Source organism: Microtus pennsylvanicus, chromosome 9 (genome assembly GCF_037038515.1).
Source record: "Microtus pennsylvanicus isolate mMicPen1 chromosome 9, mMicPen1.hap1, whole genome shotgun sequence".
Taxonomy (NCBI): Eukaryota; Metazoa; Chordata; class Mammalia; order Rodentia; family Cricetidae; genus Microtus; species Microtus pennsylvanicus.
The window spans coordinates 8558435-8579782 of NC_134587.1; the positions used below are offsets into that span (position 1 = coordinate 8558435).

Genomic DNA, 21348 nt, shown 5'->3' on the forward strand with positions numbered 1-21348 from the left:
CCGTTAGCTGCCCTACCCTCACCCATCCATATTCCCCCTCTCCTGGAAGCGGGAGAAGTCTCAGCAGCAGATACTAAGTGCAAGTTCCGGGACTCCACACAGTAGACGGAAACAGACATAATCAGAGGAAACAGAAAAGGTGGAGAGGAGCACCTATCAGCAACCCTTCATACTGTAATACAAAGAAGGGAGAGATCAATGATGGTGACTGCAAACTGATTTCAGGAACAGGAAAAAGACTAGGGTCAAGGAGACAGCTCGGTGAGTGAAAGTTCAGCTCCCACTTGAGGGCCTGATGTGGGATGTGGGGGATCCACATAAAAAGCCGCGCAGGGGGTGACTCCACCTCAGGGCAGGAGGAAGAGGGAAAGCAGAGCCCTTGAACTTCCTGGCCACTGGTCCAGCCACTCACTGAGTTTCAGGTTCAGTGAGAAACCCTCTCTCAAAAAATAAGGTGGAGATGGCCACAGTGGCCCATGATTTTAATTTCAGAACTCAAGATGCAGAAGTATCTCTGAATTTAAGATCAGCCTAGTCTACGTAAGACATTTCAGGCTTGCTGGATTACTACAGTGAGCCCCTGAATCAAAATAAAATAAAATAAAATAAAAAATAAAAAAGTGGAGTGACACCTGACATCAACCTCTGATCTTCACACACATGCATACATACATGAACATGTAAACACACAAAAAACACAAGAAAATGAGAATGTACTCATATTAACTGTGAAATGTGAAGAGAAATTTATTGAGAACAAAAGTCTAGGAGAGACTAAGGCCTTCAACAAAGCAAGAGTTTGAAATAATTTAGTTCTTTTCAAAGACCTGAATAATATTCAACTGTTAATTAGCAACCACCAATACCATACAAAATGGTACATATGGTATGAAATTGTACTACATACATAGTAGAATTATATATATAGTAGAATCAATATTCCATAGAACTTTAGTTCACTTTTTTTAAAAGGCAGAATATATTGCTGTACAATCAGAACTATACTTCAAATTTTTGCTTCTTTTTAATAAAAAAAATAAATTAATTTTGACCAATTTAATGACACTCAACATACAAACCTCAACTGAGGGCATGATTCTTCTTAGACAAAGATTAATTTTGTAACATAAACACATTTATTCTTCATCACTAGTTCAGAAGTAATATCTGAATTCATCTGGAGTTTACAAAGAAGCTTGATATTACAGAGAACTTCCACTCAAATATTAAAAATGTAAAAACAAAGCATTACCATGATTATCTTCAACATGTAAAAACTTCAAAGGGAAAGGAAACTCTGACTTAACTAGTTCTTTTGTACTCTCTCTGTAAAATGGAAGGGAATTGACGTTCCAAAACAGTACTTTCGCCTTCTACATTTCTATAATATGTTTAATGGGGGGGGGGGGCAGTGCACACGTGTGAGGGTACCCATGGAGGTCAGAGGTTATAGATCCAGATACCAATAGAGCTTGAGTCACAGGTAGCTGTGAATCATCCAACACTAAGAACTTAACTAAAAGAACAGAATGAGTTCTTAACCACATAGGCATCTCCAGCCCCTCATTTTTATTTTTAATCTAAAACTCCAAATAATAGTTATGAAACATCAACCAAAAACACATTTTGTTTTTTATTTGAAGTAGAAATATTTATCTTTATCCTTAGCTGAGAAAAATGTAGTCTTGGTTATAACAAGGAATAAGCAAACTTAACCTCTTACTTCAGTTGGACACTTAATTCTAAAGCAACTCAAAGAAAGCACAACATGAAATAACTTCCTTAGCATATCCTATGCCAATGTTTTATAACCAGGCTGTCCAATATGGTAATCACTAGTGACAAGTTGCTAATTAGGTTAAATTTAATAATATTGTACAAAATTTTAAAATCAGTTTCTCAGGCAATCTAGTCTTTTTTTCATATTCAAGCGGCACCTGTGCCTTAGGTCTATTTACTACATTTATTATACAGTACAAACATCACACTTCTGTGGGATAGGGTAATGGGTGCTGGAGATCTACTGGATAGTATGAATTTATAACAACATGTACATAAGAGAATGAGGCACGAAAAGCTGACATTATCTAGAAGTGATTAACATTATAAAGACAACCTACAAAACTGGGAGAGATGCCTCAGCAGCATCCCAGATAATATGTACATCACATTTCAAGTCTTTTTTTTTTTTTTTTTTTTTTGGTTTTTTGAGACAGGGTTTCTCTGTGGTTTTGGAGCCTCTCCTGGAACTAGCTCTGTAGACCAGGCTGGTCTCGAACTCACAGAGATCCGCCTGCGTCTGCCTCCCGAGTGCTGGGATTAAAGGCGTGCGCCACCACCGCCCGGCACATTTCAAGTCTTTATTGCCAAAAATACTAGCAATATTCCAGAAGGGAACATGAGAAAAAAATGGTTAAATTAAATTTAAAACTACTGGGCGGTGGTGGTGCACACCTTTAGTCCCAGTACTCAGGGAGGCAGAGGTAGGCGGATCTCTGTGAGTTCAAGGTCAGTCTGATCTACAGAATTAGTCTTTTTCTATGTTTCACTGCTTTATACTTCTTTTGCTTAATTTTCCCCTAAGGTTTGTTTTCACCTATATGTAATTTTAATAGGCAAATGCTGTATCTTTTTCTATTCTAATTTTGGCTGCTTTTATAAAGAATCTAATTTTTCAAAGCTCTCAGATGTTGATGTATCTAAAGTTGAGCTAAATATTCCAGTAATAGTTTTTATGAGAGTGTGTACTAAGGATGGTTCTATTCTCTCATGTAATCTGTCTTCATATGTGCTCTTAAATGTCATTTTCATGCTTTGGTAACAGATTTGCTCTATATAAAGCATATTTTTTATTATTTTATTATTTGCTTATTGAGTTATGATTTCTGATTACAAATAGCTAAATTTTCTGTTTGTTTTCTAAACCAATGCCTGCTTATTAATAGGTGTAAGTATTGATTTCTTAAAACACTAATTAATAGGTGGGTTTACTTAAAGCACTGAACTTTGGATTCATAGAATTAAAAGATGCTAATCCTTATTGTAGCTTGCCAGTACTTTTCAAGAACTTACTGTATGTAAAGGATAGGTAGTAAAGACAGTCATGGTCTGAAGGTACTGACGGAACTTACACTCTGAAGGGAGAGGTCTTTTATCTGCATGATTTTGATAAATTATGAAGTAAAAATTTGTCAATGCCATATGCTTATTTACTTGTTTTTGTTTTGTTAGAAAAGAATATATAGTAATGTGTGTTGAAAATCAATCATTCCCTTTCTCCTTCAGCTTGTTACCAGTATTAGTATTTTAGACAAACTGTGTCCAAGGACTCACTTCTGCTGAGGTGTCCCTGGGGTCAAGATCCACAATGACTTCTTGGGACAGAAGAAGGCAAAAGTTGATGAATTCCCATTTTGTGGCCGCATAGTGTCAGATGAATATGAGCACCGCTCTTCCACAGCCCCAGAGGCTGCCTGTATTTGTGCCAACAAATACATGGTAAAGAGTTGTGGTGAGGGAGGATGGCTTTCATATGCGAGGGAGGCCCCGCCCTTTACTTGTCATCCAAATGAACAAGATGTTGCCCTGTCCCGGGTCTGACTGGCTCCGGACAGGTATGCATAGTGCCTTGGGAAGTCCCAGGTCAGTGACCAGGGTTCACCTTGGCCAGGCCATCATGTCCATCTGCACCAGGCTACAGAATAGGGACACATGTGACTGAGGCTCTGCCAAGTTTACATTCCCTGGCTGCCAGAAGATCCACATCTTAGAGATGTGGGGCTTCACCAAGCTTAATGCAGTGAGTTTGAAGACATGGTTGCTGAGAAGCAGTTCGTTCCTGATAACATCTAATATACCAGCAATATATTGGTCCCTTGCATTTCTGAGGGAGTCCACGGTACTCTCCTGTACCCTCCCAAATCATGTTCAGTAATAAATCTCACATCCAGTCAAAAGCAAAAAAACCAAACCAAAACAAACCAAAACAAAAAAACCACCAGCAGCATAGCTGGCACTCACCGAGACGGGGTGAAGTGTTTTCTACAGTCTAAGAAGAGATGTAAAGTTTTGTTACAGTTCCAACTGAAAAAAAATAACTGTAACAAAAATTTCTAATTTTTATTAGCTAAACAGATTAAGTAGGGACGGATAATATACTCACTTCATTTCAGCTAAGTAATTCTAACACAGCCCTGGATGTTTAGCAGCTACCTCTTTCCTCTCCCATACCTGAAGATATGCTAACATCTTATCTTAGACGTTAAACACTAACACTCTCTAATGTACATTTCAGCAGTAAATCAGCCAAGTGACAGGAAAATGTTAAAGTAATCCAAAATTTTAAATAATTTTCTTTAATTAAACTTTTAAGATTGAGGACAGCTTAATATGACTTTTTCCATCACACAGAGCACATTAACAGCACTGCTCAATGACAGCGATCACAGCCTACACTGCCCACCTCAGGACCAAACTTCTCTTCAGGTCATAATTACATCTGAAACACTTCACATGAAAACTCTATAAAGCTTATTCTCAATCATGCAATGCCACTTTCGGGCACAAAGTGAAAATAATTCTGATTTTAATTTCTATCCTGTTTCACCAGAACACAAAGAAAAATCAGTACCGACAACTGAAGAATTATTTTCCACTTTACTGAAAAGAGATGTTTTAAAATTAAAAACCATGAAGAAATCTACCCACAAAATAATTCATTTTACATCAAACAGCTGCAGACCCCATAATTGAAATAATGTATCTAAGGTTAAAAATGAGAAGTGTTAGGTATCATTCTTAAAGAGACATATTAAATTCCTAATACAGTTACAGTAATAGCGCTATTTGTAGTTTAACATAAATTAAGACCATAATTATATTTGTGACTATTTTAAACAAAATAACAAATTCCTTTGTACCTGTGAACGTAATTTATAGCAAAGCCAGGTTCATTTTCCAAACCAATCTATTTCACACTGCAGAGGTACTCTGGTATAACAGTATAATGTAATTCTTGTGGAATGTTGAAAGAGTAGATTCACTAAAAGCACAGAAGAGGTTTGAAGATAAATGAAGATGCTATTCATTCAAGGGTAATTTCATCTTAGAACTGTATGAAAGATGTTTCACTCACACTGGATAGTGTATGGTCTCAATTTTAAGTGTGTTTTCAGCTCAAATACAATACTGCTAGATCGATTATGCTGATATTGTACATCTAATAATGAAGAATGCTAGCATTTTTCTACTAAAAAAATAGATTGTCTTCTTCTTACCACTATGTCTTCATTGTCCTATTTAACTGCAACAAATGTTAACATACAGTTTGCTATTTACCTTTTAAAGAAACAAGCAAAAAAGTGATGATACTTTAAACTTAAAATTTCTCAGAGACTTATAGAAACATGGACTTTTAATAGGTTAAATAAATATTTGCATTAGAAAATATTAGCTGGTATAAACTACTTCATAAATTACTAAAAATGACAACTTTCCCACCTACTTTATTTTGAATATGCAATACTTCATGGCTGCAAATCCTATAAGACTAGTTCAGATGTTTTACACATCATATCATTCATGTGCTAAAGAACTAATATGATATCGAAATTGTTTCACTCTGTTAAGTTCTGTTTGCTATATAAATTCAGTTTTATTTTAGAAACATATTTTATACTTATTCATACTTTATATTTATACTTCATAATTCATGCCAGGTGTTTTAAGTGTAACTTACCATAATCATCTAATTAATGTAATATAAAACAACAAATCTGAAGAAATTAAATTCAAGGAAACATCTACAGCCTTCATCTCGTTCATCTTGGAATACGAAAAAGGGCAGCTGTTGCTATGTTCTCTTCCTTAGTTGTTACTGCCTTCTCCTAACTCTGAAGGTAAATACAAAACCTCATTTTACAGAGTATGATCAAAGTGAGGACAGACTTTGAAATCTTTAAATTCATATTTTATGAAACTATAAAGCAGCTTTAATTTTTAAATATTTTCCATAAATAGTATTTTATTTGTTCTCTATTAAAATACATCAAATGCCAGCATCCTAGCAGTATTCCCATCATGTTTAAGTTGGCACTTCATACTGAATATAACAACTTGTTTAAAACAAAAATGTATGAAACCCGATCAAATACTCAAGATTATTTTACCTAAAATTCTGCAGGCAAGCTGTCTGCCATTGCCATTTATCTAAATGACTTGACAAGGAGCTATTTTCATACATTTTCCAATTCAACAACTGACTTGCAATCCAAAGAAAAAAGGTACTTACTCCTCACTGCTCAACCCCAAGATTACATTAGGATATGACCGTTAATCACTAATAAATACTTCCACCTACAAAGCTTCTTTTGTCAAAAGGCAAAAGCAAGGGTCAGTTTAAGTAAATATCAGTCCATCTGATATGTTAGTGTTCACAGCATTAATGATGCCTATAAAAACTTTGAATTTTTTGACAATATAATCAACAGAAAAAATAGTTTTTGTTATTATTTTTATTTTCTCATTTTTAGAGTTATTTACTCACAAAACCCAAGGAAAATAAAAAAGATTAAATGAAACATAGACACTCTTTTTAATCTGAGCTTAAATGTCATTCTTAATGTTTAAGTGCTACTTTTTCATGCAGAATTCTAATAATGATTATTTGTGACACTAAAAAAAATTCCAATTTTATAGACTCTATATTCAGACACACAAAAAAAGAAAAGCTAGGTTGTTTACATTGGCTTCATATATATTAAATGAAATTATTTCTAAACCTCACCAAAAAGTATTATTTTATTTATATATATATGTATGTGTGTGTATATATGTATACACACACATACTTATATATATGAAGATATTCTCAAAATAAGTATATAAATCCTTAAAGTCAAAACAGGCATTAATTCTCTGCTCAACGCCTTCTATTTCCATAGCTTCAATTTTTTCAAAAGAACTTTTCACTACCTAAGAAGCTTAATAATAACATAAGAATGTCTTTGCTACATTTCCAAATCCCAAAAACTGAGACGTTTATCTTTTATAACTTAATGTAAATTGTAATATGCTAAGAAATGTCAGAAATAATGTATAATTAAAAATTCACTTATTGTGGGGCAGGGGTGGTGCATGCCTTTAATCTTAGCACTTGGGCGGCGGCAGCAGGCAGATCTCAGTGAGTTTGAGGCTAGCCTGGTCTACAGAGTGAGTTCCAGGACAGTCAGGACTGTTACATAGAGAAACTCTGTCCCAAAAAACAAAGCAAAAATTCACTTAGTAGCAGGGCAGTAGTAGCACACGCGCCTTTAATTCCAGCACTCAGGAGGCAAAGGCAGGTGGATATCTTGAGTTCGAGGGCCAGTTTGGTCTACAGAGTGAGTTCCAGGACAGCCAGAGCTACTGGGGGATGAGGGGGTCATGTATTATTAGGCCAACAGCTGAACCTCTCTGCCTCACCACTCTTCTCTGTGGGGAAGTAGAAATTTTAATGATACCAACTCCACGGGATTGCTAAGGAGAGGGTCCTTTTGACATGTAACTCACACAGCACTGGCCTCATAGAAGGATTAAACTAATAAAAGCAATGTGCTCAGCACAATGTTGCCCACACATAGAACTTAACCAATATGGATGGAGGCTTTCTATTTTCCTCCATAATTGGTGGGCTCTGTGTCTTTAGAAAGACCAGCTCTGAACTTTAAAGATGTCTACTTTTTGTGTTGTGTTTTCCGGCTTTGTTGTTGGTCGCTTTAAGACTAGGTCTCATATATAGCCTAGGCTAGCCTGAAACTCATCTAGCCACAGCTGGGCTTGAATTATGATGATCCTTCTGCCTCAGTTTCCAAAATGCTAGGATTATGGCTATGTGCCACATCTTGATTTGTTTGTTTCTTTTTTTCATGTTTGTGGGTGTTTTGCATGTATATCTTTGCACCATGTGATGTATGGAACTACAGCTACAGCTGTGAGCCACCAGGTGAATGCTGGCAACTGAGAACAGCCAGTGCTCTGAACCTCTAAGACATCTCTCTAGCACCACATTTTAAAAAAGGGTAATAGTAGCACCCTGCATTGGGCTATGGTAAGAACTGATCATAATACTTTACATAAAAGCTTTCGTAGAGTTGGTTATACACAATCATATTTAATATTAAATTTTAAAACAAATCTGAATATTCTTAAATAACATTAGGTTTATGCATTGAATATCAACATATTTGGCATAGCATGAAAACATGCCCCAGTGCACAGCTTCATGCCCATAATTATACAGGCAGCAGAAAGTGGACTTGGTGGGTAACAAAAAGAAGACAAAAGGACAAGAGGTTGGGAAAGTGTGAGGATGGGAAATGGATCTAGAAGAAGGTTGGGGAAGGAGTAGTAGGGTAAACATGAACAAAATCCATGTATGAAATTATCAGAGAATTCATAAAATCCTGTATTTAATGTGGTTATAAAAATTATTGATGTTAATGTTCCCTTTAAAACCTTATATATAATATTTATTCCCAGTGGTGTTCTTTAGGCATTATCAAGCTTGTAAGCTTCTAATTATCTTGTTGAAACTGATTAAATGTATTTCTGCCAAGAATCAGAACATAAGGAAATAATCAGCATCCCCTGCATATTTATAACACTCCAAGTATCTTTCTAAATGTTTTAAATATGTTAATCCATCCGATTCCCATTTGCCAACGGGACAGTAACTACCTTATGTCTATTTTACAAAGGAAGAAACTTGAAACAGAGTTCTTAAAGCATACCGTCCTTGGAACAGGGATAAACTGCCCATTTCTCTTTGTGGAATTTGTTATAAAATAATATATATATTACATATAAATATCTATATCTACTGTTTCTAACTGAAACAGCACAGACGTTTAGACAGGGTCTATGTAGCCCTGACAGTCTTGGAACTCACCATGTAGCCCAGACCGCCTCAGACAAGATATGCCCGCCTCTGTGCCCGCCTCTGCCTCCTGAGTGCTAAGAATAAAGGGATAAAGTGCACACCCAGAACTTCTTACTTTTAAAAAGCGGGGTTTTTCTTTTGTGAAAAGCTTAAGAATTCCTATGTATTCATAGTCACTTGTTCATGCTGTATTCTAAACTAGCACTGTACAATACAAGTGCCAGCACTCACATATGCCCGAGCACATGACTAGCACAAACAGACATATTCTAGGTGTACACATCAGATTTTGAATTTAATTTGAAGAAAGTAAAACAAATTTTCTATTGATTTTATGATATTTTGATATACTGGGCTAAGTAAAACATTACTAAAATTAACCACTTTTTAAATGAGGCTACTAGAAATTTTGAATTACTTAGTAGCTAGCAGTTTATTATCTACTAGATAGTTGGTCTAAGTTTAGAGAGTAAGAGACAATAGTAATGGAATTATCAGGTTTGTTTTACGAATCACTATAAGCCTAAATCCCTCAAAGAAGCACTCTAAAATGAGAACTGTGTCTACACGTGTGTGTACAGTGTTACATAAACACTGAGCCCATGAGAATATATCAGGCTAACTTTTCACCACAGTCAGCAATCAAGAGCACATTACGACCAAGCAGCACTCAGGTAAGCCTAAACTTGTAGACAGATGATACAGAGACAGCAAATCACAGGGGAACTGATCACCGGGAGGAAAATTATTTTCTTTTAAACTGAAGTCATAAAGGTGCCTACCATTAAAAATAGTCAAGAAGTTAGCTTTCAGAATATAACAAACACCTGCCTATGTGATTAAGTAAATTTGAATTTCCTGGTGGGATAATTGGTGGACTATTAAAATGTCTAATATTTTATATCTGGTATCTTCTAGAAAATAAACAGTTTATAGATACTTGTCACGTTGTTTTGATCAATTTTATACATCAGACATAAAGTCCTTAGCTCGTTCTTCTAAACAGATGCTGTTGCTCTATACAGAAGAAAATTACTCCATAAAGTTTATATCAGATATGTGAGAAAGTCGCATTTATAGTCATGGCTACTATCAGCTGTCAAGTCAAAGAATATTGAAGAAAACCAAGAATTTTTAATATATGCTGGTTAATTTATCATCTAAGTGACATATGTAGGATAAAAATTTGAAATGGTTAAGCAAAATTCAATTATTTTAAAAGGTCTTTTTTGGTGTTATTTTCAGCTGCAACTGTGATTTGAGAAACTATGGTGAGAAAACAAATTAAAAGGAAACATAACAACAATAATATTTACCAAGCTGGGTCTTTTTATCTCCCCTTCCAAGGAAAACTTAAACATCACTTTTTAAAATGGTAATATTCTGCTATTTTGCTTTGTATAGAAACTGATTAAACCACCTAGACTTTGGCTGTTCAAGTCTGGCACCCTTTATATACGGAACCAGGGAGCTCATGGTAGAACTGACCTATCCACTGTGGAACAGTGAGTGTGCGGCAGATCTGGAGTCCACCAAATAGGGACATGCAATGGATTCCTCCAACAGCTCTGACAACCCACGTGCTTAACCACTGCATGTCTTCAAGGAGCCAAACTCTTCCCTAGCTGAGAATTATTAGTCTATTCCTACCCAAAATTCTGTTCTATTTGTTCAAAATTAATCACTGCAGTACTCTCTACGATATTATTTCATCCTAAGGGCTCTTTGTAAGGGATCCCTAGACGACTTCAGTAAGGAGCAAACATACTGAAATACATACAAAGTAGCCTGGGCACATTTCTTTTTCTGCATGCAGTAGGAGATTTTTCTGAGGAAAAAATGTTAATTAGCTTTGTTAGATCCTTAAAGTGCTACCGCCCAAAAGGCAATTAAAAGGGGTCAAGAAACAGTGCTTCAACTAAAATATTCACTATGCTCTGAGGCTATCTTTTCAAAGATATAAAGACTGAAAATATTATTTTATATACAGCAAATAATTTATTTGTGCAGTCATTTATCAGGCAAGATTGCTTCACCACACTAAGAAACCATTTACACAATATACATCTATTGGGTGCATTCTCTATTCCAGGCAGCTATGTTTTGTGTGTGTTTGTGTGTGTGTGTGTGTGTGTGTGTGTGTGAAAAATGTTAAATTCCATGTATCTCACAAAAGCTGTACAAAGGCTGTATGTATTACACATAACTGAAAATTTATTCATCAAAAGTTAAGATAAAAATAAATAAAAATTAGTTAAATAGAATTTAAAGACAAAATAAAGGCAAAAATTATAATTTATATTCTTGGTAAAAGATAGATATAAGACAAATGTAAAAGAAACATAATAGATCCACCAACTAATAAATTTCCGTCCAAGCACATTTCTTCCCATCTTTTCTTTCTTTCTCTGCCTTAAAACAAAGATGAACTGAATACCATACCATCTACAGCCTCACTGAATGACAATACAGACAGTGGTATTAAACCTAGTGGTTATCAAATTAAATAAAAAATATAAATGAGATGACCTAAAATTAAATGCTTAGCATTATGCCTCCAATATGACAAAAGCTTGACAAAATACTTTCTCTCCTTCTTTCTCTTTGTCCTCCAGGAGCCCACAGTCTCACCTCCAATACATGTCACACATTACAGACCCTTTTTACATGCTGTACAGCCAATCTCCTTTGTGCTGCAAACTACAGAAGCTAAATATATGAAATATTTATTTAACTTTATAACCTACAGAAACATTTACTTTTTTCAAGTAAACAATTCTCCATGTATTCCATTGCACAGTTTTAAGTTCACATTGCCAAAAATCTTTTTTGGATTATACAACGTAACATTAAATTTAAAAAGCAATTGCACTCAATAAGTGGACTGGGAATAATAAACACACATACAATCAATAAATATATGAGGAATAGCTAGAAAGAATCTATCTGCTTCAAAACTGACAGAATTAAGTTAGCATATATATAACAAGCAGAATGATTAAAATATGTAGCGAATAACTACAAATAACTTAGAAAATAATTCTGAGTATGTAAGTAAAATTATTACCCCAAGTAAAATAGTGTATCTAACCAAAAACAAAACAACTGCTAAGATCGAATGTGTCGTCCTCTTAAAAGTAATTTTGCTTAAAGGAATAGATAATGAAGTGTATTTTACATACTGACAACTGAAAATATTGTATAAAATTATACTTCACAAAAGAGTAAGATTATACTAATAATGGTTAAGTCATACAGAAAAACTCTAAACATACAATACCAGACTTTCAGTAGGGGGTGGAGTGCAACTCAAAATGATATACATCCTCTAGCACAAAGAACAAAATTACATTATTTACATATTTACCTGCACAGCAAGAGATGCTGCATTGTCAGAAAGCAAAATTTGCTCCCCTGTGGAAACATAAAGAAAGGTATGAGTCCAAAGTTTAACTGCTAAATAAGCAAAATATATTAAATATTATAAGTTATTTCTATTTTAAAAAAGGATATCCGACACTAAAGCAATTATGAAGCTTTATATCAATGCTGCCATGTAACAGTTTCAATTAAATTATCATGTGTAAGTTATGATAAAATAGGGACATTCTAAAATTATCTGATCATTTATCTCATTTTTCAGCAATTAAAATCGTTTATTTAGAAACATCCATTTTTACAATTTAAAAAAGTATTTTTTCTTTTCATTAAAATGAACTAAAATAGTATCTGTTCAAATCTCTCTAGTTTAAAGTAAAAGTATTCACAACCACATAAACCAGCTTACAGTTAATATTGCTCTGTGTGTCTAGGTCTGTCACACAAAAGAAAGATGACAAGTTCGCTGCAATAAAAATTCCATGCTTAGAAGACGGGGGCTGCTGCCTATTAGTCTTCATTACTTTGCAGTCTTCTGACAACTGTAGCAGGCTGCTGAGCCCCAAATGGGGTCCATAATGTGATCTGATGATATATGAAGAGCTGCTAAAGGGAGCCTGAACCATCCTAGCCTATACATTTTAACAGTTCCTTTTTACTGAGAGCTCACTTTACCACAGGACTTGGAAAATCTGCTGTCTCAGCTATTGGTGCAGTAAATCTGCCAAGTGCTCCTGCAACCACATCATTTTACACTGCCTATAGCAGCCAATATAACGAGTCAATAATAAACTAAGGACCTTATGGGCTATGAATAGTTGGTTACCTGGCAGATACAAGTTTAGGCAAAACCTCATAGACAAATTATACAAGGGAATCCTTCTTTGTATTTTACATTCTCAATTGGATTCGTACATTTGGGGGATGCAGCAAGTTTTGTTTGTTTATTTGCCTGGTCAGCTGGTTCAGTTTAGCTTGGGGGTTTATTGTTGGTTATAAGTATATTCTAACACAAAGCCATTTTAATTGTGAATAAGAACCTACCTCTCAGTTGCTGATATAAGGTGGCATTTTCAGGCCAAGGTTCTGTGGCTGCAGAAACAAGGCAAAAGCACATCAATACTCACAAATCCATCAGTGTGTACACTGGAAAGCATTTCAGAGCTAAGGTGACACTTAACTACAGCAATGAATCATACTACCTTAGACCACAGGATAGCCTACTTAAGAAGGCTATACTGTTTTAATGTTTATTGTGTGGTGATAAGGTTTTTCATAGAAAAAGAGGGAATATCTTGCCCAATTAACATAAAATTAGCTTCCTTAAAAATAGCTATATGCAAAATAATGTTTATACAACAAAATACTGGTATTTTATTCAGCACAAAAAATAAATAATGCTGAGAACATTTTACTGTTAGCTTTTCAAAAAGTAAACTTTCCCTCACTAGATGAAAGAAAACACACATCTGTTAACAACCGTCCACCTTTCCTTTTTTTAAAAGTAGTACTGCAAAAACACAGGAATCCCAGTGAACATTAGAAGGCTCCACTGCCTGGATCCAGGACAGCCACTCTACAAAATGATAAGCATTAATGCATCATAGGCATTAAGAATTACAAGGTGAAACAAAGTCAGTAAAACTAATTTTAAGCCTGATAATGAAGCTTGACCTTGACCCTTACTCTCCTGTCTACACAAGACTGAAGTTGGAGGAGAAGCTAGCTATAAATCCACCAGCGCTAAGGAAAAGCACTCAATTCTAAAAAGACTCTGATCAACTGTGCTTAAGAAGCAAAATGATTTTTGCCCTGTGGTGGTGGCTGTGCCTGCCTTTAATCCCAGCACTCAGGAGGCACAGGCAGGAGACTGTGAATTCCAGGCTAGCCTGATCTACAAAAGCAAGTTCCTGGACAACCAAAACTACACAGAGAAACCCTGTCTTGGAAAAGGAAAACACACACGCACACATACACACAACAAAACAAACAAACAGTAGAAGCAAAAACAGAAGAGTGGACCTGGGAGAGAGGAGAGGTGGAAATGGAAAGAGTGGAGGGAGGAGAAACTTCGCACCAGATGTACTGAAAACAAAAACTTTAAAAAAATATTTTAAAAATAAAAAGTAAAAAAGAAGCAATAGTTGTATTAACAGAATATACAGGATTATCAAGATCTCATTTACTAACTTCACCTCTGTAAAGGACATAAAGCATAAACTAATCCTATAAAGCAACTATAATTGCTATTAGCAAGAAAGTGGGTTATGATAGTTAATAAATGATAGTCTTCTAACTGTTTATGTTAATCTAGTCTCTGACACAGCAACAAATCATTTTAATATATAATTATAGTTGATTTTTAAAAGAAACTTATATATGTAATTCATTTTAAGATGACTCATTTAAGAGGCAATAGGTAAAAAACACTTAAATTTCTTACACTTTAGAATGATTATAAAAAACATAGTATTATCAAAAGGGGCAAATTTTACCTTTAACCTAATTAATATACATAAAATTAAGTAGACATTTACTGATAATACTAGGAAATAATTAAGCATATAACGGACCAGGAATAGTTTTCTATACTGTTAGCTACAATATTGTGCATATATGTAAAGGCTACTGGCCTTCGGCACACATACCAAAAAATGTAGTGATGCTAAATATTTATATTTTACTGTAAACATTTTAACAAAGTAAAACTTCAGTAAGAACCCAATTAGCCTACATAGTACAATTCTTAAAAATCAAAGCAACAAAAATAAGCTGCCATTAGCAAATTACTCAAAAGTAACTTTTTAGGATAGATTATATAGTCAACATACCTATACTATTAACTTCTCTAAACAACACAACGAGACTCATTTATTATAAGGTCCATAATCATCAAATATTTAATTTTATGCACCACATAAAATGTGGCTAAAGCAATAGTACCAAAATAACATTTATAAAACTTCCAAAAGATAAATAAATATTAAACTCAGTTCCTGAGAGAATACATGTGTTCTATACCTTTCTATGAGCCATAATGTACATATCTTACATACAGTTGCTACTCATTGTAAGTAAAAAAAAGAAATTGAACATTTAATTAAAATCTATCATACTTCATTCTTTAAAAATGGATAAGCAGCTTAATATTATTGTAGTGGGTTATTATAAAATATTTTGGTAATTTCAATTTGTTTAGCTATTTTGTCTCTATACTAGACATAGACTGCAAATTTTCAAAACAATTTATCATTAAATATATGCTATCTGCAGTGTGTTTATTGATAAATTAGAAGTTACTCTATTGGTTTATGATATGAGCTATAATGTGAACATTAACTCAAGCTTCAGTAAATTCCAGTAGCTCAGGGCAGAGTGCTCACCTAGCAAACATAAAGCACTGGGTTCAAACTCAACACACACACACAGAGTTAATTTAATTTATCACCACCTCCACTATGATGGATTCTCCAGACCTAATTCAATAGAGTATATAAAAGCAATAGAATTTTTGCAACATTCTACCTGAGTGAAAGTAAGCTACCTATAAATCTGGTATGAAAAACCTACAGCTGGAAACTAAGGTAGAAGGGGGTAATGTTTTGCTTGGCACAATATATAAATTATATTTCAACTGATAAGTTATTGAAAATAAAGTCTCAGGAAGAAACTACCAAACATTTGATACTTTCTTCACAAATAGAACACACCAATTTAAAAAAGGCAAGTAGACTGATGAAACTCTATAGCAATTTTATTTTAGCACCTGAGAACTCAGTGCCATGGATCAACAGATAAGAAACTGTATGCAGAGAATGAGCTGCTACCTAATTCACCCCTGAGCATCTCAGAGCACGTAAACAACACTAATTTTTTGGCATAGTCTACGTGGCCTAGTTTAAACAATTATAATGTAAAAAGAGAAATCACTAGTGCTATTCTATAAGTGTACCAAAAGAGAAAACCCCATGTTGGGGGGGGGGGTCATGTTGCTAGATCTCTAACCCACGGAGGTGCCAGTTTATCCAAGTCAGCAGTTCTCAAGCTGTGAGTCTCAAACATCTCAGACATTTACATTACAACTCCTAACAGCAGCAAAATTACAGTTATGAAGTAGCAATGAAATAATTTTAGAGTTGGGGGTCACAATATGAGGAACTGTATTAAAGGTCACATAAGGATGAGAAACACTGATGTAAGTAGACCCAAGAATCATGAACAATTATCTCCCACACATGGCACAATATAAAGATTATTTCTTGTTGTGAATAACAATAATTAAAGACTTTTATTGTGGACACCTGACTAAAGGGGCCATCCAAAAGGACATTTTCTCTTTCCAAATGTTGAGCAAACCAATACCCACTCCACCACTTGCTGAGTTATGCTATGTACCAAATAAAGGGAAGTGAACACTTTTAAAGCACAGTGATGACAATAAACATAATACTTGTAGCATTTTAAAATTATTTTTAAAACAATAAAACAGCCGGGTGTTGGTGGCACATGCCTTTAATCCCAGCACTCAAGAGGAAGTGGCAGGTGGATTTCTGTAAGTTCGAGGCCAGCCTGGTCTACAAAATGAATTCCAGGACAGCCAGAGCTGTTACACGAAGAGACCCTGTCTTGAAAACCCGATAAATAAATAAATAAATAAATAAATAAATAAATAGCCTATTCAGTTTTAAATAACTATTCTTCAGTTGACTTGCAATGTTTTAGATAATAAAACTACTTCAGTAGGAAATAATATTTCATATCACTTACTCCTATGTACTTTCAACTTAAACTAAGTCACTCCCAGTATGTATGAAAGGCCATTTTAAACATCCTTAGAGAAGGGGCGGCCTCAGAATAACTAGAAAAGTTAAAACTAAAAGTTTTCTTAAAAGGGGGTTGGTAAAAATCAGAAGTTGTGAGAAAGGGTTGTTCAATACTGCCAAGTTATTTATGCCTAAACCAAACCGAGAGTTTCGTGTAGTACTTGGAATGAAGACCCAAACCCTCAACATGATGTCCCAGATCCTTCTTGGCCTTTGGAAAGTCAGCTTCTCAGTCTGCACTCCATCCAGTTTCTCCCGCCCCAGCCTCTCCTGTGTGGTTTCCTCCACCTAGAATGCTCTCTTGTGTCATCACCTCTCAGGTAGTCCAGTGTGTGAACTTATGACCCCTGCAGCTGAACAGAGATGGCACTCAGCAAGGGCCTAGTTAAAGCATTCTGCTGTCCCAGTCCCAGAGTCTTTACAGTCTGTAAGCAAGAGCCTCTCGTTTTCACTTTGTATCCTACAAATGCTGAAGATGAACTTTATCCCCAGCAAGTCTTTATTGATCTCCCTAAACTGCTCAAACGCTCCCTTACACAGACACCCTTTATACCACTTATCACAGTCGATATTTTCACAATCTGAGTGTTTAGTTATGTTTCCAAGCAGAAAACAAACTGTGACTCTAGAATTCAGGTCATCTTTAGAACCTAACACATAGGAAATATTTCACTGGATAATGTTGTGTTTTATTATTATCACTTCTTTTATTATTACTGTGGATCATTTTATGCTAATAAGAGCTGCAGGAAAGATACAGAAACTATATCATGTAGAAAAACATTTTTAAAAATTCACCCAGACAACTTCAAGACCATACAACACAAGTCCAGTAATATTATCTGCCTGAAAACAGCTGGATCTCCAATTTCAACTTACTTTTTTAACTCTTCCTACTTTCATCCTTAGTATAAACTCTTTATGTGTCTGATATCTATTAAAAGAGTAAACAAACATAATTACTAAATCTATTTGGGCCTGCATGCTGTATTAAAATGGGACTCCCCTCTGTATGCTGTGACTATGTTTTATTACCATTGGTTAATAAAGAAGCTGTTTTGGCCCATGGCATGGCAGAATATAGCTAGGTAGGAAATCCAAACAGATATTGGGAGAAAGAAGGCAAAGTCGCAGAGATGCCATGCACCACGTGGTGAAGTATAGATAAGAAATATGAGTTAATTTAAGTGTAAGAGTTAGCTAATAACAAGCCTGAGTTATCAGCCAGGCATTTTTAAGTAATATTAAGTCTCTGAGTAGTTATTTGGGAACAGGCAGGCAGGAGAGAAAGGTCTGACTACAAACTACTTATTTTAAATTTCACCATAGAATTCAAATATTCATGTGCTCCTAACCAAGAAAAAGTCCTCTTTCATGGTAAAAAAAACAGCTTTTTAGACTAAGAAAGGCTGAGGGAAGAACATACATGAATTAGTAGAGGAGTCCCTGTCTACCTGCCCACTTAACACCAAGATCCTTGTCCAACTAGATAGAATATGCCAAATTTTTCCTGAACACTTAAGGCTTGCTTTTATGAATTTACTCAAATTGTTTCCCTTCAATGTTTCTCTTTATTGACAATCATCTTCAAAGCCAAGTTTGTCACATTATTTCTCTTTTATATGTACTGTCCATGGAAGTTCATATTTACCTATGTCATACATTATTTTCTACCGTATCTTACTGTGAAGTCAATATTGTACCTCTCATTTCCTACAAATAAATTCTTAGATACAGAAGTTTTTCTGTAGTTCTGAAGTTATTTACTAAAATCTTGGATTCTCAACTGCTTCAAACAAATCACTGTAGTGCATGCCAAAAATAGTAAATTTGAGTTTATCAAGTTTTAATTTTTTGTCTAATTACCATTAGACAAATGGTAATTTGTCTAATACTTGTTGTAAGAATTCCAAAGTAAAACTACCTACTTTGGCAGCTAGAGACATGGCTCAGTTGGTAAAGTGTTTGCCACTCAAACATGAGAGCCTGAGTTTGACACCCAGCAACCACTGGAAAAGCTTGGTGCTCCAGCATATGCTTGGAATCACAATGCTGAAAAGGCAGAGAGGAGCTCCCTGGGCTTGCTGGCTGGCTAGTGAGCTGAGTAAGTTCCACGCTCAGTGAGAGATCCCGTCTCAAAAATAAGGTAGAGAGTAACTGATGTCAACCACTGGCCTCACATATGTGCATGTATATGTGTGCTAAACACATTCATACAAAAAAACCTACTGCCTGATTTTGGAGAAATTAATTCATTCTAAGAAAAGAAATTACTATATGGTTCAGTGGGTAAAAGCTGACATAAATTCAATCCCCAGGACACACATGGTATAAGGGGAAACCAACTACCATGGGTAATTTCTGATTTCTCTGCTCATGTTATGGCATACCCCCCCACACACACACACTGTCCCTTTCTAAATAAAACTGGGATACATTTTTTTTTCTAAAATTAAAAAACTATTTCATCTTTTTCATGCTAAAACAAAGACACTCTTGGTGGTCTACTCTAACTTACATTTTAAAAATCAGAACTCCTGGGATGGGGGCTGGAAAGATGGCTCAGTGCTTAGAGCTCTTGTTGCTCTTGCAGAGAACCAGCACCCACACAGTGGTTCACATCATAGCTTGCAACTCCTGTTCCAAGATGCCCTCTTCTGACCTCTGTAGGCATCAGGCACATACATGGTGCACAGACATACTAACTGGCAAAAAAACTTCATTTACATAATAAAAGAAATCTTAAATTCAAAACAATAGATTGCTATGGTAACAGTATTTGGGTAAATTTCCTTCAATTTTATTATTTTTATAAAGAATTATGTTTCTATTTTGTAAATATAAAAAAAGAACTAGAAATGAATCAAAGCCCTCTAAGTGCATATCCCAATTAATTCTATTGAAAAGCTAGTCAGTCCTTTACCAACTTTCTATTTTGCCCTACTCAGTACCTGTAGTAATAGGAGCGGCGGGGCTGCGTCCCCAGCTCCCCTGCCACCTGCTAGCTTATGCCCGAAATAACAACACACAAATTGTATTTATTTAAACACTGCTTGGCCCTTTAGCTCTAGCCCTTACTGGCTAATTCTGATATACCGATCAACCCATCTCTAATAATCTGTGAGCACAGGTCTTACCGGGAAGATTCTAGCCTACGTCCATCCTGGGTCGGAGCTTCATCGCATGTGTCTGCCTGGGAGCGGGACATGGCATCTCTCTCTGAGGCGTCTTACCTCACTTCCTCTTCCTCCCAGCATTCTGTTCTGTTTACTCCACCCACCAATGTTCTAAGCTATGAGCCCAAGCAGTTTATTACTTAACCAATGAAATCAACAGATTGATATATGACACTCCCACATCAAGTACCCTGATTACTTCCTACTTTACCCAAATCTTCCTTTACCAACAGCGAAAGACACCTCTAGGCTTCAGTCTTTAAGGATAAAGATGAGTATTTTTATGCAACTGAGTATTTCTTAAACTTAAAATGGACCTTTCCCTATTCTTGCATGTATTTATGTTGAGGAAGACAAAACAAACTTTAAAAAGGACATGCTCAAGGCAGGAGGCACACCCTCTACTTATAGCACATGTGAGGCTGAGGCAGGGGATAAGTACCAGTTAGCATAGCGGCATATAGTCACTGTATCAATAAAAACAAAATGGATTTTAAATTTTAAAAATTAAAGACAACTCTTAAAATTTTAAAAGTTAAAATATAATGCATAAATTGCTAGCAATATATATGATAAACTAACAAGACCAAACAAATATTTGCTCAACATTATTTTAATTGTACTTAAGCTATACTTAAGTTTTATCAATAAATATAATCAAAAATCAATGTTTTTACTAGTAGAAAACTATAATACTACTGAAATGACTGGTAGCAAATAAATCCACATATGTATATCATAGGTCTTTTAGAGAAGTTACATATTACTTGATCTCATGTCAAGTTAAGTGATAAGTTGTTCTGATGGCAGATGGTTCTTCCATCCAAGGTTATTTCACACTATCAAAGTGATAACCTAATAAAAAAGTCTAGATTCTAAGGACCACTTCTTGAGCTAATCTAAGAGGACAAGAGACAAGCTATGAAAAGAGATCCCCTCTGCCGTTGGTGTCTCTTTTCTTAAATTCTGCATTTCTGATGCACAACATGACTCTGCTGGCATATGAACACAGGTGAAGATATAATTTGTAGAATAATAGGCACTAATATTACAC

The 21348-nt window shown here is 35.2% G+C and overlaps 1 protein-coding gene and 1 pseudogene across 1 annotated transcript in view; one reads left to right on the top strand and one right to left on the bottom strand.

Annotated features, from left to right (window-relative positions):
- The window catches only part of Mtx2 (metaxin 2), a 50006-nt gene that overhangs the window by 18014 nt on the left and 10644 nt on the right, over positions 1 to 21348 (bottom strand). The window contains exons 2-3 of the mRNA XM_075984843.1: positions 13340 to 13387; positions 12285 to 12331 (exon numbers count right to left, since the gene is read on the bottom strand). Coding sequence (XP_075840958.1) covers positions 12285 to 12331; positions 13340 to 13387 — 95 coding nt within the window. The remainder of the gene's footprint in view (positions 1 to 12284; positions 12332 to 13339; positions 13388 to 21348) is intronic.
- On the top strand, positions 1434 to 3852 carry LOC142856677 (large ribosomal subunit protein uL16-like; annotated as a pseudogene).